Below are 17977 nucleotides of genomic sequence, written 5' to 3' on the forward strand. Positions count from 1 at the left end.
TTAAAAATCATTTCAATGCAGAGGGAGGGACCCCCAGACCCATCCTCCCACTCTGGGAAAGTACAGTAGAACCTCGGTTACAGACACCTCGGGAATGGAGGTTGTCCGTAACTCTGAAATGTTCCTTGCATGGTGTCAAGTATCAGGGGGTAGCCGTGTTAGTCTGTATCCACAAAAACAACAAGGTTCCACCGGACTCCTTGTTGTTTCTGAAATGTTCGTAACTCTGAACAAAGCGCAGTTCAGGCTCCCGCAGCTCACACTCCAGGCTAGGCTCCAGCAGCAGCTGAGTTCCCTCCTCATCGCAGGCAGCTTCCAATAGTGCATCCCCCTCCCAGCTGGGGAAGAGTGTGTGTGAAAACCGTGCCTCCCCCTCCTGGCGGCGGGGGGGAGAGGGTGAAAGCAGCACAGACCCCAGCATTGCTCCTGCTCTGGCTGTCTTAAGCTGGCAGCCCCAGCGTCTTCACCTCTTAGCTGCAAGTGGCAGCCCTGCATGAGGGAGGGGGTGGGGACAGGCAGCCCAGATGTGCCTACCTTTAAGATGCAATACAGGCACTGTACAGAACAGTATTTGCTTTTTTGTTTTTTTGGTCTCTGCTGCTGCCTGATTGGTTACTTCCGGTTTCACATGGTGTCCGATTGACTGGTCAGTGCATAACTCTGGTGCTCATATCTTTGAGGTTCTACTGTAGCCTTGTCCTGCTGACAGCTAAAGGAGTCAGTCCTTAGCACAGACTGTTACTATGTGAGCTATGGTGCTAAAGAGTTCTAGTTCAGACTCTGCTGGTGATTCATAGGGACAGAGGGATGTTACACTTGTACATAATAGTTGTTTTACCTTTTCTTTAAAAATAATAATAATTATAATAAAAACGACGAGATTACACACAGATAAACTTCTTATTGAAAAAGGTTATTGAGGTTCCAAAGTCAAGCACTTGAAAGTTAGGAATGCCAGATTTGATTGTCACACAACCTCAGTTTGGCCTCCTTATGTGTATGCATAATGACACAGTCTTTAATTACATCATCACAGTCTATTAGAGAATTGCTCTGAGAGCAATAAGATGAAATTCAATAAAGACAAGTACAAAGTACTTCACTTGGGAAGGAGAAATCAAATGCACAACCACAAAATTGGGAAGAAGTCAGTAGGCAGGAATACTGCTGAAAAGGACCTGGGCGTTATAGTTATATGTGAGTCAAAAGTATGATGCAGTTGCAAAAAAGGCTAATACCATCCTGGGATGTATTAACAGGATCATTGTATGGTAAACACGGGAAGTAATTGTCCTGCTCTGCTTGGCACTGGTGAGGCCTCAACCAGAGTACTGTGTCTAGTTCTGGGCACCACACTCTTAGGAGAGATGAGGACAAACTGGAGAGTCCAGAGAAGAGAGCAGAAATGATAAAAGATTTAGAAAACTTGACCTATGAGGAAAAGTGTAAAAAAAAAAAAAAAAACTGGGCATGTTTAGTCTTGAGAAAAGAAGACTGAGTGAGGACCTGATAATAGGTCTTCATATGTGTTAAGGGCTGTTACAGGGGCATACACAAGAATTTAAATTTGACCCCTTAAACTTGCTGCCCCCGTTCTCCTCCCAGCCTTGGGTGGAGCTCACTGTCTCCTCTCCTGACCCGTCCCAGGAGGAACTCGATCTTCCCTCTCTCCCTCCACCTGGCCCCAGCCCGATCTTCCCTCCCTTCACATGGCCCTGGCCCTGGCAGGAGCTCGATCTTCCCTGCCTCTGCAGCCCCAGGGCCAGAGAAGTTCTGTGTCCTTGACGATTATTGGGGTAGCCCATGCCCCTGCTTGCCTCCACTGCCGCCCTTGGGCTGTTATAAAGAGGAGGATGGTGAATTGTTCTCCATGTCCACTGCAGGTAGGACAAGAAGTAATGGGGTTAAATTGCAGCAAGGGAGATTTTAGGTTAGCTATTAGGAAAAACTTCATAACTATACAGGTAGTTAAGCTGTACGCTTTCAAAGGAGGTTGTGGAATCCCCATCATTGAAGGTTTCTAAGAACGGGCTGGACAAACACCTGTCAGGGACGGGCTAGGTTTACTTGGTCCTGCCTCAGTGTAGAGGGCTCGGCTTGATGACCTCTTGAGGTCCCTTCCAGCCCCTAATTTCTAAGATGCTATTTTTCCATAGGACCCCTGCCTCATTCAGAGCATGGGATGGATACACAAGGAGGCAGAATTAAAGGCACATGGGCAACTGTAAATCTAACTTTCAAGCACTTGATTTTGAAATTTAAGTAACATTTTTTTAACATAGATTTTTGTGTGTCAAAATATTTACCCATCCACACTTGACAATTCCTCTCCCTGCTTAGTTGAAACAAACCTTTTGTTCTTGCACAAAGTGCTTAGGTACCAACACTCAAATATGAAAAAGGCGTCAATTAGAGAGAACATATTTTTATGTCTAAACCAAGGAAGTTTGATATATAAGTTTGAGATGTAAGTTTGAGAAACAATAATCATGGACTCCCATTATTTCATTTTTGAGCCATTATACAGACTTTAGGTAGATGTGAAGAGGAATGATACTTCCCTACTTAAATATTTCTTTTCTAATAGAGTTGTTACACTGACTAACCTATTTAAAAACATTTACAGGGGAAAATGTAAACAGTGATTTTTTTATAGCCACACAAATGGAATCTTAGCAGTCTTCTTTCTTGTCAAACAGAAGTCAAAGAACAATCTGCAGAGGAGGATGCCCAAACTGAAGTGGACAGCAACAAGCAGCTAACACCAATTCTTCAGCGCTCAGTATCTGAGGAGTCTGCAAGCTCCACTGCCTCTGTTGGTGTTGAAGCCAAAACCAGGTTAGTAAGTGAGACAGATGGGGGGTGAGTCAGTGGTGGGGGAAGGACTGAGAGTTGAGTAATGGTTCAGAGAATGCTGGGAGAACAGATTTGGGACAGTGCTGGTGCTTTGAAGCATTAGCAGAAACCTTGTTGGCAGCTGCTATATTTGAGACTGATGATTTAATTAGTCTGCAGGGAACTGGGGGTGGAAAAGCATGTTTCTTAAGTGTCATCCTCCGTTATCACACAATACAGGAAAACTTCAGAATTGCAAAATATTAACTATTTAAATGTAAAAGTTTGAGGGTTTGTGTACAAGCGGATACATTACACCCACTAGTAAAGCCTTTCTGGTGAGAAATAAAACGTGTGTTATATATAACCATGGTCTAACATAACAGTACTTCCAAGGTTTTAGAGGATATTTTCTACATTTTTAGTAATCTGTTCTTTTTTTTACATTTTATCTCGTATGCCATAAACCTACTTACTTTTCAGAGTCTCTAACATGCAAATAAATGTTAACTGTATTTTACTTTTTTCCTAAATTTTGGGTATCTATAAATTACCAGTGCCAATAAAAGTAACAGTCATATGACACTAGCAAGAACAAGGCCTATCATGGGCAGGCACCACTGGAACAATGTCATGGAACTCTGGCAATACTCCTCTAGCCAAGCCTTCAACGCAGCTAGATAGCCCAATAAGGGGCCTCTGTTTGTTGCAGAGGTTATCATATCAGTTTAAGGAGACTTTATGATATGGATGTATGTTTTTGACAGACTTGGATTAAAAATAACCAAAACCATTTCACTTCCACCTCATCAGAGTTTGCACCTGTGCCCCCAGATACAAAAGGCTACTGCCTTAACTGACTAACTCACCTACCTTTACAGATTTTACATGGTCACAAACTTCTGTTAGAAGGGAAATATCTGTGGAAGCTACCCTGATATATCAATAAAACTGAAGCGAGAGAGAGAGAGAGTGTGTGTGTGTGTGTGGAGATTGTTATACCCTTGCTCAAGAAACCATCTCATGATACTGATAGGGCAGTAGCTAGAGAGTTTTTCTCAGATCTTTTTAGGGAAAAAAATTATTGAGAAGGTGCTTGCAAGGCAAGTATCTGGAGTCTGCAGGTTTCCTTGATCCCAGACAGTTTGGTTTTAGGCCTGGATGTAGAATGGACATTGCATTTACGGCAATGTTGGGTGGTCTCCTCCTGGCAATGGACAAAAATCAAATGTCCATTTATTTTTATTTCTTAATCTAATCCTGCACCTGTCTAAAACCAATGCACATCTAAAGAATAACTGCTGTTTTTTTAATCTGTCTTCTATATCATTGTCCATGAGTGGTGGTGACACATCTTCTTGGCAGGGGTGGAGGGAATAGCTTTTGAGTGGCTCTACTCCTTTTTGTTAGAAAGAACTCCAGATAGATGAAGCAGAATACAGTAAAGATTGACCCTCAATTCTGTAGTGTCCGGGCATGGAGAGAGAGAAAACATGCCAAGAGTTAGGGAGAAGGGGAATATAAGGTCAGAGGGGTTAGGGTGGATTGTGAATCCATGGAAACTTGAAAACTAGGAGGGTAGTTTTGAAGTTTCTTCCAGATTATTTTGTTTACCATAGGAAACATTTATACCCCTCCTAAAGCTTAGAAATTTGAGGTTTTAGGGAAACCATGGAAGAAAGTATTGCAACAGAGAAGGCAGAAATTGATCAGAGCATGAAAAAGTAGCAGTGAGGGCAATGTCAAAGTAATGCCAAAACATTGGCACTGTTCTGCAAGTGAGAGATACGCTTACTGACAAGGGTAAAGTGAGAGTAGACAAAGTTTGGGGTAATGGATGCCTTCAGGATTTCTGACTTTGTGAGTAAAGTTTAAGGCTGGATTTCAGGGGGAGGTGAGAGTAGTGTAAGACATATGTGACAAGGCACTTCACCCAAACAAATGACTTTGGTCTTTGAAGCATTTAGGAGAAAAGAAGTTACAGTGTAGTTAGAGAGTATCAGTATTACTTTTATGCAGCAGATATCCAAAGCTTTTTTTCTTGTACTTCTCTCTGATCTCTCCTAACTTTGAGGCTAACTCGGACATCTCTGAGGGTGATGCTGGAGAATAGAGCCAACGTTGTAACCTTAATGGAACTACCCAGCAGAAAGTGCGTGTTTGTTTGTATGTGCGTGCGCTTGTGAGTCCAGGAGAGAGTGAATTACTAGTTGTGACTAAGAAATAGAGAAAGGAGTGGTAACAGTGTTAAGTTTAAAACTCAGAAAGTAGAGTGCTGGAGACACCAAAATAAAAAATAGCATCAGAAGTCATGCTGAGCTGAAGTAGGCTGGAGAGATAGAGGCATCTGTGCTCAGAAATGAGTGGATTATTGATCTCTTGTAGGGAGGGGCAGGCAGTAAGATCAAGAAGAGATGGAGTCATGGCAGTGACAAAAGCAGTGCTGCCAACTTTCTCAATATTTGTTTGTCTCATGATTATTAAACTTGCAGTATTAGCAATACTCAGGGCCGGATTAATCTTTTGTGGGCCCCGGCACCTGGATTGTGGCCCCGTACCCCTCTCCACCTGCACTCCACACCCTCTCATGGGAGGGCAGGAGACGGAGAGGAGCTAGGAGTGGGGAGGGGGCTGAGGGGAGCAAGCGGCAAGCAGGACCTTTGTGGGGGAAGAGGCTGAGCAGGGGTGGGGCCTCAAGGCAGAGCATGTGGGGGGTGGGGGGGAGTAGGGCCAAGCTCCGGGGCTGAAGTGGTAATTGTCATGGAGGTCTCTGAAAGTCACAGAATCCATGACCTCCATGACCTGATCTTATCCTTAGTTATGATACAGTCTTTAATTACATGATCAATGTGTGGGTCTAAGCCTTATTTACTGCACACTATTCAAACCCTGTTCTGAAGACAGAATTATTAATTTCCTCATGGGCTTTTCTATGGTGCACTCTACTGTAGTCTGAGTTCTTCACAAATATTGAATAATAAATTTATATTCACTACATCTATGTGAAATGAGGGGTTAATGTTATTAACTCCATTTTACAGGCAGCAGACTAGGCCCAAAGAGATTAAGGTCAAAAGTATCCACTAATATTAGGTGCCCAATTTGAGATTACTAGGACCTGATTTTCTGGAGTACTTAACATTATATAGCACTTTTTATGTGTAAAGCACAGCTCCCATTGACTTAGATGTAGCTGTGAGTGCTCAGCACTTCTGCAAATTAGATCCCAGGTTCTGAAATTGTGCACCAAGAAAATGAGAAACACAGAATTAGTGGTCACCTGCGAACATTTTGGCTTAAGTGAGTTGACTAACCTCACACAGGAACTCTGTGGTAGAGGCAGCGATAGACTCCAGTTACATAGGGCAGCGTTCAGCTGCGATAACCATTAGACTTTCCTTTCTCTCCCTGCAGCCCTGTCTCATTCACTGCACACCTTCCAACTTCTGTAATGAATGAAGCGGGTATCGTAAGGTAACAGCTGCCTTTAGTACGCAACCATGATTCCTCCCCTGAACAGGTCCATATTGGGCACTGAATGAGGCCCGAGGCCTGTGGAAAAATTAGTATATGATCATGTAACTAAAGACTGTACCATGATAGTATATCTACAAGGTGCTAAGTAATAGTTGCTCAGGCAATTTTAATTCTGGCATTTCCTAACTTTTGAGTGCTTGACTTTGCAACCTTACAAACCTTCTTTTAACTTGGTTTGGTTTTTGTGTGTGTAATTTCCTAGATTAAAGAAAATAAATAAAAGCAAACTGGAAAGACACAAATTCTATCATATGGCAGCGTATTGACACCCACATGGTTCATCAGGAGGGTCGGAACCTTTAGATCTACTGCATAGACCTCTCCCACTTGAGCTATCAGAGTAACTGACTGTAATAATAGGTTGTCATCCTCTGTGTGAACCATCAGAGGGGGTGAGACACAGTTTGTCAGGGAGTTTCATGGATATTTGCTGGCAGAAGAGGTATGGTGAAGCTCAGGAATCCATTCCAGGTTCTTGGGAGTGGGCTTTAGTGGAAATACTCATAGAATCAAAGGGTTAGAAGGGACCTCAAGGGTCATCTAGTCTAACCCCCTGCCAAGATGCAGGAGTTGCTGTGTCTAAACCATCCAGGACAAATAGCTATCCAGCCTCCCTTTGAAAACCTTCAGTGAAGAAGCTTCCACAACCTCCCTGGGTAGTCTATTCCATTGTCCTACTGTTCTCAGGAAGTTTTTCCTGAGATTTGATTTAAATCTGCTATGCTTTAGTTTGAACCCATTGCCTCTTGTCCTGCCCTCTGTGGCAAGAGAGAACAACTTTTCTCCATCTTTTTTATGGCAGCCTTTCAGGTATGGGAAGGCTATCATGTCCCTCCTTAATCTTCTCTTTTCCAAACTAAACATATTCAGTTCCTTCAGCCTTTGCTTATATGGCTTGCATTCCATCCCTTTGATCATCTTGTCGTTCATCTCTGGATCCTTTCCAGTTTCTCTACATCTTTTCTATTCCTTGGTGACCAAAATTGGACACACTACTCCAGCTGAGGCCTAATCATTGCTGAGTAGAGTGGTACTATCACCTTCAGTGACTTGCATGCTATTCCTCTTTTAATGCAACCTAAAATTGCATTTGCTTTTTTTGCAGCAGCATCACATGGCTTACTCATGTTGAGGTTGTGATCCACCACAACTCCGAGATCCTTCTTAGCAATGCTGCTGCCAAGCCATTTTTTCTCCATTCTGTATTTGTGCATTTGGTTTTTCTTCCCTATGTGTAGCACCTTACGTTTGTCTTTGTTGAATTTCATTTTGTTGTCTACAGCTCAGTTCTCCAATTTTTCAAGAATCCTCTGAATTTCAGCTCTATCTTACAAAGTATTGGCTACTTCCTGCTAGCTTTGTGGCACCTGCAAACTTGATCAGTATACTCTTTACACCTCCATGCAGGTCATTAATAAAGATGTTAAACAACTCCGGATCCAGGGCAGATCCCTGTGGAACATGACTTGAGACCTCCCTCCAGTCCAGCGTCATTCTATTAATAATTACTCTTCATTTACTCATCTGCCTGTTCCTCATGCCCCCAAGCTTGGCCCATTCTACCCTGTCCCTGTCCCAGTCCTGTCTCTTCATCATTTGTGGCGCCTTGTCCCAGTCAAATTTTCCTTCCTTACCCAGCCCCAGTCTCCACTCTTCAGGCTTCTCATCCCAGTCTCCTTGCCCACCCAGTCCCAGTTCCTCCCACCCTGTTCCTCATCCAATCTGTCTCTTCCCCCACCCCACACACTCATTGGCTCCTAGCATCAGACTCTGTCCTCCCCCCCCCACCTTTCCTTAGATGCTGCCCCACTCTCCTTGTCCATCCAGTCCCAGTGTTTTTCCACTTCTACCAGCTCCTTGTTGGTTCTCAGTATTCCCCTTCCCTAGCCAACTGGTCTACAGTCACCCCCCTCACTTCTTTCACTGGCTACCATCACCCAAACACTCCCAGCCTCTCCTCCCTTCCGGACCCTGCCCCTCACTTCGTCTCAGTTCCCTTGTGCAACAAGTACCAGCCTGTCCTCTCCTTCCCCCACACCCCCTCCAGTCTCCCGGTCTCCCTGCCCAACCAGTCTAAGTATCGCACCCCCCATTCCCATCCCCCAGCTCCTGGTCTCACCAGTCCCAATCTACTTCTTCACCCTTCCCCCGGTCTGACTTTTGTGCCCTCTGCATTTGAATCACATGGCTTCCTCCTCCACATTGCCTGTTTTGCCAGCAGATGGGTCACTGAAGGCACAGAAGGAGACAGGCTCCCTGCTCTCAGTTCCAGTGCCTGGCACCACCTCGGTCCACAGCAGCCATGAGCTGCAATTGCAGAGAAAGTCCTTCTGAGCCCTGATGGCCTTGTGGGCTGGAGGGAGCATGCTCAGTCACACTGTGGGGATGGCGCATACTTAGTCACTATATAGGGGTGGCTCATGCACAGTCTGGTCAGCACTAGGAGTTGTGAGAAGCTCAAACTTGCTTAGTGGGGTCAGAATGGTCAGAGATTTTAGCTGGAAAGCTCTAGCAAGTCTCTACAGAGCATGTGCAAAGAGCAGTTTTCAAAGGCCTATTTGTAATCTGGCAAAGTTTAGGCAGATTTTCACAGGGACGGTAAAGACAATCCCCTGTTAAATTTCAATGCATGGGGGCACTAGTGCATTTCAAGGAAAAGGTCACCAATATTTTTTAAGTGGTGCCAAACAACATATTTTCCCTAGCTTAATTCTTGGAAATGGCTGAATTCCCTCACCCCCCCCCCCCCAAAAAAAAATCATCAGACTGAGGCAGATACTAGGCATGGAAAATTTCAGCTGAAATGGTTACAATTTGACACGTTTTATAAGCAACAGAAAATAGGGTCTTATAATGGGAAGTGTCAGGGGACCTTAATAATAGGCAACATTACCAACCCCACTTGTAATGTGTGGACAGTGCACTTCTTTTTTCACTCTATTTTCATCTGCTTAGAGATGGAGTTTTGTTTACACACATGAACCATGTGCTTTGAGCTGTGAAACATCTTTAGAAATAGTCCACAGACCTTTTTCATTTTGCCACTCATCGCTTAAATCAGCCTGGATTTCTCATTGTTGTTCCACTCTTGCTTAAGGGTTAAAAAAATCTATTCTGGCAGAGCTTGAAGAATAACTGTAGATGGCTTCAGGATAATTTTTTCTACTTCTGAGCTATTAGGTAGTTTCTTGAAATTTGCTTTATTTAAAATCAGTGTTCTGATGGCACCTGCTCTATTTAAGGCATCTCATGGGTTTCATTATATACATCTTCTATTTTTTGAACATTTGTAATTGAGCTTTGAAAATTTACCTTGAGCTGAAACCTGCCACATAATGATTCTGAACAGGAGCATATTTTTTAATTATTTTTTTTCTTACAAATGTCAGTAAATTGTTTGTTTGTTTTTGTTTGAAGAGAAGGGAACTGTTAGGTTGTTCGTGTGCATGCTGAACTCCAGCTGTGCTGATTTTGAAAAAATTGGAAAGCTGTGTAACGTGGTTTAATTACTTTGTATATTTTGAAGGTGGTAAAAATACAGAATAGTTTTAAACTTTGAAATATGGCTATTGCTTGTACTTACCACTTACAAAAAATTATTGGAAGGAATTTTACTAGGCACATGTAACATGCATGCTAAAATACTGTATATACTTACAAGGCAGTCTGCAATGGCAACATCTAGCAAACTACTACAGGAAATTCCTGGCTGATTGATTTTTCTCTTGCAATTCATTTTATGTCAGAGAGGAGAGAGAGTTTTTTTTTTTTTTTGCATTTTTAACAGCCACATTTAGAAATGAGTCAAATGCAACTTTCACATTTCAAAATTTTTTTTTCTTTCTGTTTTTAATGTTTTCTAGACCACCCGTTATTTTGCTTGGCACTCCTTATGCTTCGATCCAATACGTTGAGAGAACTGAATTCTTGGCTTGTGAATTCTGCTTCCATGTCAAGATCTTACACAACTTATAATAACATTTCTCCACAGGCAGCTTTACACTGAGCTACTGCACTGGGGGAGCATGAGGGAAAGTTACCAAACATGTACAGGAACACCAGAGTCTCTAGTAGGGGTGGACAACCTATGGCACGCGTGCCGAAGGCGGCACGCGAGCTGATTTTCAGTGGCACTCACACTGCCCAGGTCCTGGCCACCATTCCAGGGGGCTCTGCATTTTAATTTAATTTTAAATGAAGCTTCTTAAACATTTTTAAAACCTTGTTTACTTTGTGACGTTGTGCAGTCTATATGGTTTTATAAAAACACAATAATAAGTGAATATAATGTAACAGGGATAGTTTTATAAAGATTTGATAAGTGAATATAATGCAACTGGGATATGCTTCGTGCAAAAGGTCTCTTGTAAGGTATCATTACAAAGCTCCTAATCTACTGAGTGTGATCATCCTATTTGTAGAAATGTACCACTCTTGTATCTAAAACTAGAAATATAAAATATAACTCTGAGGGCCTATTGTAATTATGTAAAGTGTGGGCCATTAATGATGGTTTGGAATCTTGATGACTCCCATTAACAAGGACCATTGTCTGCAGATGGCTATGTTTACCTGTTAGTCTTCCTGTATATGTGTGTGCTGGCAAGTGGGCAATGAAGTCTTGCAGTGACATGTGATCATGTCACCTGAACTGGAATCCAACTTTAACCTGGTGCTTTTCCAGTGAGGGGGGGGGTGTGGAAACCCAGAGGGACAAAGGATTCCCGCCTTATGCAAAAGATATATAAAGGGGTGGAACAGAACAAAGAGGGAGTGAGCCATCATGAAGAATCCCCTAGCTATCACCTGAGCTGCAACAAGAGCTGTACCAGGGGAAAGAATTGTGCCCAGGCCTGGAAGGTGTCCAGTCTTAGAAAAAGCTTACTGAAGCATCTCTGAGGGTGAGATTATCTGTATTCAGTTTGATTAGACATAGATTTGCGCATTTTATTTTATTTTGCTTGGTGACTTACTTTGTTCTGTCTGTTACTACTTGGAACCACTTAAATCCTACTGTCTGTATTTAATAAAATCACTTTTTATTTAGTAATTTACTCAGAGTATGTATTAATACCTGGGGGAGCAAACAACTGTGCATATCTCTCTATCAGTGTTATAGAGGGCGAACAATTTGAGTTTGCCCTGCATAAGCTTTATGCAGGGTAAAACGGATTTATCTGGGTTTAGACCCCATTGGGAGTTGGGCATCTGAATGCTAAAGACAAGCACACTTCTGTGAGCTGTTTTCAGGTAAACTTGCAGCTTTGGGGCAAGTGATTCAGACCCTGGGTCTGTGTTGGAGCAGACGGGAGTGTCTGGCTCAGCAAGACAGGGTGCTGGAGTCCTGAGCTGGCAGGGAAAACAGAAGCAAGGGTAGTCTTTGCACATAGGCTGGCAGCTCCCAAGGGGGTTTCTGTGATCCAACCCATCACATACAACAATCGTTTAGTTATATATTATAGACTTATAGAAAGAGACCTTCTAAAAACGTTAAAATGTATTACTGGCACGCAAAACCTTAAATTAGAGTGAATAAATGAAGACTCGGCACACCACTTCTGAAAGGTTGCCGACCCCTGGTCTCTAGTGATGAATGCTCAATCTGTAAATGTTCACACTTCCTTCCCCCCCCCCCCCCCGGCATAATTTTCATATGAGGCTTAGCCACTGTATTTTTTCAGTGCATATCTTGTATACATTAAAACTCACAATGAAGCATATTCATGGCATTGTCTATTTTGGAAATATTTATAAAGTACTGCTTGAATACCTTGGTTTGGCCTCATATAAGTAGCACTCTCTAAGGGTGCATCCACACTAGTAAAACTGGTTTGTTCTGAATTCGTAACCAAAACAACAGAAAATCCTGGTGAACATAGGGCAGTTTGTAGTTTTAATACAAGTTACCAGGCCTAAAGGAATGTCTGCTATCTACCTGTCAACTAACACAAGGTCCAAATAAACTTTTTTCCAAGTGGAGACAAGGCTTTACCCTAAAGTCTATGCTTATGTGTGTGAGGAAAAAATTAGAGAACACATTGATGTGCTGTGCTTTTGTTAGTAGTTAAAATGGGTGGAAGGATTATTCAGATTAACATTACCATCCAGCATGTATGAACGTGGAGGGAACAGAACTTTCAAGGATAGCTCATATCTGCTTGAATAACTAAGGCCATGTCTACACTACAAAATTGTGATCTAATTTACATTGGCATACAGCCACCGCAGTTATTACATCACTTGTGCATGTGCACACTTAGCTCCTTGTGTCGGTGGTGCACCTCCTCACCAGGAGTATTTGTATTGATGTAGATTGCAGTGCACCATGGGTAGATATTCCACTGTGCAACTCGCCATCATCCAGCATGGGGTATTTTGGGAAGTTTTGCAGTGCCTGATGCATCCAAAAAGAGATGCACAAGGATGACTGGGAGCATGGGGGTCAACATCCCATAATGCAGTGTTCTCCATCCCATAATATTTTGCATCTTCTTTACAAAATCCGCACAAACCTGCATGTCTTTTCTCACTGTCCACCATCTCTGACAGAAGCACAGAGCCTGCACAGCTCTGCACTATTATCATGAGCCATTGCAAGCACAGGGCAGATGATCCTGCAGTATTTGCAGAGCCACAAGAGGAGCTGTGAGGAACATGATGATTCCTTGGAGGCTAGATTGCTGTGGGACATAGAAACAATTCAAGGTTGTTGGTGGCGTTCAGTGAGCAGCTGGAGGTGGTGGAGTGCCAGTTCTGGGCCTGGGAAAGAAGCGCTGACTGGTGGGATCACCTTGTCATGCAGGTTTGGGGTGATGAGCAGTGGCTACAGAACCTCCAGATGTGTAAGACCACGTTTTTGGATCTGTGTGCTGAGCTTGCCCCAGCCCTCCAGCACTGGGACAACAAAATGAAAGCTGCACTGACAGTTGAGAAGCGAGTGGCGATCGCATTGTGGAAACTTGCAACACCAGATTGCTGCCGGTCAGTTGGGAATCAATATGGAGTCAGAAAATCCACCGCAGGGGCTGTTGTCATGCAAGTGTGCAGGGCCATTAATCGCCTCCTGCTACATAGGACTGTGACTCTGACAATGTGCAGGACATAGTGAATGCTTTTGCAGCAATGGGGTTCCCGAACTGCAGTGGGTTAATAGAGGGCGCGCATATCCCTATTTTGGCCCCAGACCACCTTGCTACAGAGAACATCAACAGAAAGAGCTACTTTTCTATGGTATGCAAGTTCTGGTGGATCACTGGGGATGCCTTACCAACATCAGTGTGGGCTGGTCAGGGAAGGGGCATGACGTGCACATCTTTAAGAACACAAGACTGTTCAGAAATCTGCAAGCAGGGATTTTTTTCCCCCAGGGATGAATTACCACTGGGAATGTGGAAATGCCAATAGTGATCCTGGAAGACCCAGCCTACCCCTTGCTTTCATGGCTCATGAAGCTGTATGCCAGCCACCTTGACAGCACTTCAACTCAGGCTCAGCAGGTTCAAAATGACAGTTGAACATGCCTTTGGTCATTTGAAAGGGTTGCTGACATTGTTTACTTATAAGATTTGACGTCAGTGAGAAAAATATCCCAATGGTTATAGCGGCCTGCTGTGTCCTGCATAATATCTGTGAAGCAAAGGGAGAAAAGTTTCCACCAGGGTGGAGGTGGAGCAGTTGTCTGCTGAATTTGAACAGATGGATACCAGGGCTGTAAGAAAAGCTCAACATGGGGTTGTACAGATCAGGGAGGCTTTGGAAAACTCTTTTAATACTGAGCCAAAGCAGTGTGTGTTGCTGTAATGTGCTGTACGTGGCCTTGCTCTTTTGTAGCCCTTATGAATCTTGTTGTGATTGCTCTGTATGTAGGAATATAACAATGTCAATGCACCTATTAATATTGTCTGTGGAGGATGTTATGGGTTCTGTGACACAGTGAAGTAACAAAAAATTGGTGGGTGTCAGACCTGCTCAGCACCACACAGCATATGTTGTGAACTAATAAAGATTAATTTTGTTCCAAAAAATAGAATTTTATTCTGTAACATGAACAAGGCAATTAAAAAACAAAATATTTAGAACTTAGGCCTTGTCTACACTGGCAAGTTACTGCGCGGTAAATCAGCTTTCTGCGGTGTAACTCCTGAGGTGTACACACTGCCAAGCCACTTAGTGCGCAGAAACACTCCTCAGTTGTAGCGTTGCAAAAAAACCACCTCAACGAGAGTCCTCAGCCTTAAAGCGCAAAGGCTCCAGCGCTGTGTTGACAGTGTAAAAACATTACAGCGCAGAAAGCAATCAATTGGCCTCTGGAAGTGTCCCATAATCCCTAAAGTGGCTGCTCTGCTCATTGTTTTGAACTCGGCTGCCCTGGAGACATGCGCCTCTCCCCTTTCAAAGCTCCGTTTCTGGTAGCCCTTGCATGCTGTGCTGATCTGCTCTGGGACACAAAGCAAACCATTAATGTGGAATGCTGGTGCTGTTGAACACCGAGGTGTGTGTGTGTGTGAGAGAGAGAGGCAGATTGCTGTTCAGGGAGCTGGGGAGGGAGGGGGGAGCTGATGTTGGGGGTTTTCCCCTCCCCCTGCCTCAGGACTGGTTGCTTCCTGCCACTGTCTGAACTTACAAGACTGCATGCTGACACACTCTGTCCCCCAAAACACACACTCTCCTCCCCCCTACACACACACACACACACACACACACACACACACTTCCTGTCACACCCTCTGCTTCTCCCCCCTCCCCGCACTTCAGTTAAAAAGCAGCTGGCAATGTAGTAGGATGCCCATGGAACAATGGGATTGGGAAACCTGCATCATGTGACACTGTGCCTGCCCCATGAGGCATTGGAAACCCTTCCCAAAGCACCCTGCGGCCAGTTGCACAGTGGGTAGCTACCACAACGCACTGCTCTCTTTGCTGTTGCAAGAGCTGCTAATGTGGCTCTGCTCTACCATCACAAGGAGCACAGTGTGGACATGCAACAGCGGTTTAATTCCAGCGCTTTAATAAAAGTTGTACAAAACATGCCAGTTTAGACATACCGTTAGATTTGCTTTACACTGCATGCTTACTTCCTTATAACTATATGGCTCAGGGGTGTGAAAAATCCACACCTAGTAGTGACATAGTAATACTGACCGTAACCCCCTGTATGGAGAGCTCTATGTTGGCAGGAGAGCAACGCACACCGACAAAGTTATCACCTCTCGTAGAGGTGGAATTATTAATATGATGGGAGAGCTCTCTCCATCGGCTTAGTGTGTTCACCGGATGTGCTACAGTGGCATTAAGTTGGAGTAGCAGGTCACGTACGTCAGTGGGAGTCAAACTTTAAATGAAGACACATCCACAGCTAAGTTGACGTAAGCTGCCTTGCGTTGACCTAGCTGTGTAATGTAGAACAGGCTAATACTGATGATGCTGTGAAATCCTATTTTTCCAAAACATTCCATTTCATAGTATTAAATCAAACTTAGAGTTCTATCAGGAAAAAAACATGCAGAAAATATATAGACCAGGGCCTGACAAAATACACCCTAGAATACTCAAGGAGATGACTGAGGAGATAACTGAGCCATTAGTGATTATCTTCGAAAAGTCATGGAAGATGGGTTAGATTCCAGAGGACAGGAAGAGGGCAAATATAGTACTGATCTATAAAAAGGGGAATAAGGACAACCCGGGGAATTTACAGACCAGTCAGTTTAACTTCAGTACCTGGAAAGATAATGGAGCAAATAATTAAAGCAATCAATTTGCAGACACCTAAAAGATAAAAAGGTAAGTAACAGTCAGCATAGATTTATCAAGAAGAAATCATGTCAAACCTACCTAATAGCTTTCTTTGACAGGGTAACAAGCCTTGTGGATGTGGGGAAGGGGTAGATGAGATATATCTTGATTTAGTAAGACTTTTGATACTCTCTCACATGATCTTCTCATAAACAAACTAGGAGATAAAGCCTAGATGGAGCTACTATAAGGTGGGTGCATAACTGGTTGGAAAACCGTTCCCAGAGAGTAGTTTCCAGTAGTTCACAGTCAAGCTGGAAGGGCATATCTAGTGGGATCTTGCAGGGATTGGTTCTGGGTCCGGTTCTGTTCAATATCTTCATCAATGATTTAGATAATGGAACAGAGAGTACACTTATAAAGTTTGCGGACGATACCAAGCTGGGAGGGGTTGCAAGTGCTTTGGAGGATAGGATTAAAATTCAAAATGATTTGGACAAACTGGAGAAATGACCTGAAGTAAATAGGATGAAATTCAGTAAGGAAAAGTGCAGAGTACTCCACTTAGGAAGGAACAATCAGTTGCACACATACAAAATGGGAAATGACTGCCTAGGAAGGAGTACTGCAGAAAGGAATCTGGGGGTCATAGTGGATCACAAGCTAAATATGAGTCAACACTGTATCAGTGTGGCAAAAAAAGCAACCATCATTCTGGGATGGATTAGCAGGAGTAAGCAATACACAAGAAGTAATTCTTCTGCCCTACTTTGTGCTGATTAGGCCTCAACTGGAGCATCTAGTCCTGGGTGCCACATTTCAGGAAAGATGTGGACAAATTGGAGAAAGTCCAGAGAAGAGCAACAAAAATGATTAAAGGTCTAGAAAACATGACCTATGAGGGAAAATTTAAAAAATTGGGTTTGTTTAGTCTGGAGAAGAGAAGACTGAGAGGGAACATGATAGCAGTTTTCAAGTACATAAAAGGTTGTTACTAGGAGGAGGGAAAAACATTGTTCTCCTTAACCTCTGAGCATAGGACAATAATCAATGGTCTTAAATTGCAGCAAGGGCGGTTTAGGTTGGACATTAGAAAAAACTCACTAACCATCAGGATAGTTAAGCACTGGAATAAATTGCCTAGGGTAGTTGTGGAATCATTGGAGATTTTTAAGAGCAGGTTAGACAAACACCTCTCTGGGATGGTTTAGATACTATTTAGTCCTGCCTTGAGTGCCCGGGACTGGACTAGAAGACCTCTCGAGGAGGTCCCTTCAGAGGTGGATTTACCATGAAACAAACAGTGCAGTGGCCCCTGAAATGCAGGACAAATCTCATCTGACAACCTGCCCCCGAGTCCCGGCCGGCGGCGCAGCAGGGCATAGGCTGCCTGCATTTCATGGCTCCCGGAAGCGTCTGGGGGCTGGCACGTCTCTGCGTGCCCCTTGCAAGGGGGGAGGCGGCTCCATGCGCTGCCCCTGCCCCAGACATTGCATGGAGACCTGCTCTCTTCCCCCCCCCCCCCCCCAAGGGGCACGCAGAGACATGCCAGCAGCAGGGCTAAGGCGTCTCCCAGCCCGCATTGCCTCCCTCCCTCTGCCCTGCTACCGGAAGCGGCCAGCATGTCCCTGCGACCCCGGGGGGGGGGGGGGCAGGAGTGTTTCCTTGCGTTGACCCCACCCTGAGCGCTGACTCCGCAGCTACCATTGGCCGGGAACTGCGGTCAATGGGAGCTGCAGGGACAGCACCTGCAGGCGCGGTACGCAGAGACTCCCTGCCCTCCCCCCCCCGCCCCGCCTAGGAGCCGCTGCCAGAGGGGTGTGCCGGTCACTTTGGGAGCCACGCTGCCCAAGGTAAGTGGCGCCTCCCT

The 17977-nt window shown here is 44.2% G+C and overlaps 1 protein-coding gene across 1 annotated transcript in view; it reads left to right on the forward strand.

The window, feature by feature from the left end:
* KMT2C (lysine methyltransferase 2C) overlaps window positions 1-17977 on the forward strand; it is a 323379-nt gene that overhangs the window by 90513 nt on the left and 214889 nt on the right. Inside the window, exon 3 of the mRNA XM_065399612.1 lies at window positions 2700-2838. Within this exon, the coding sequence (XP_065255684.1) occupies window positions 2700-2838 (139 nt within the window). The remainder of the gene's footprint in view (window positions 1-2699; window positions 2839-17977) is intronic.

Source organism: Emys orbicularis, chromosome 2 (assembly GCF_028017835.1).
Source record: "Emys orbicularis isolate rEmyOrb1 chromosome 2, rEmyOrb1.hap1, whole genome shotgun sequence".
Lineage (NCBI taxonomy): Eukaryota > Metazoa > Chordata > Testudines > Emydidae > Emys > Emys orbicularis.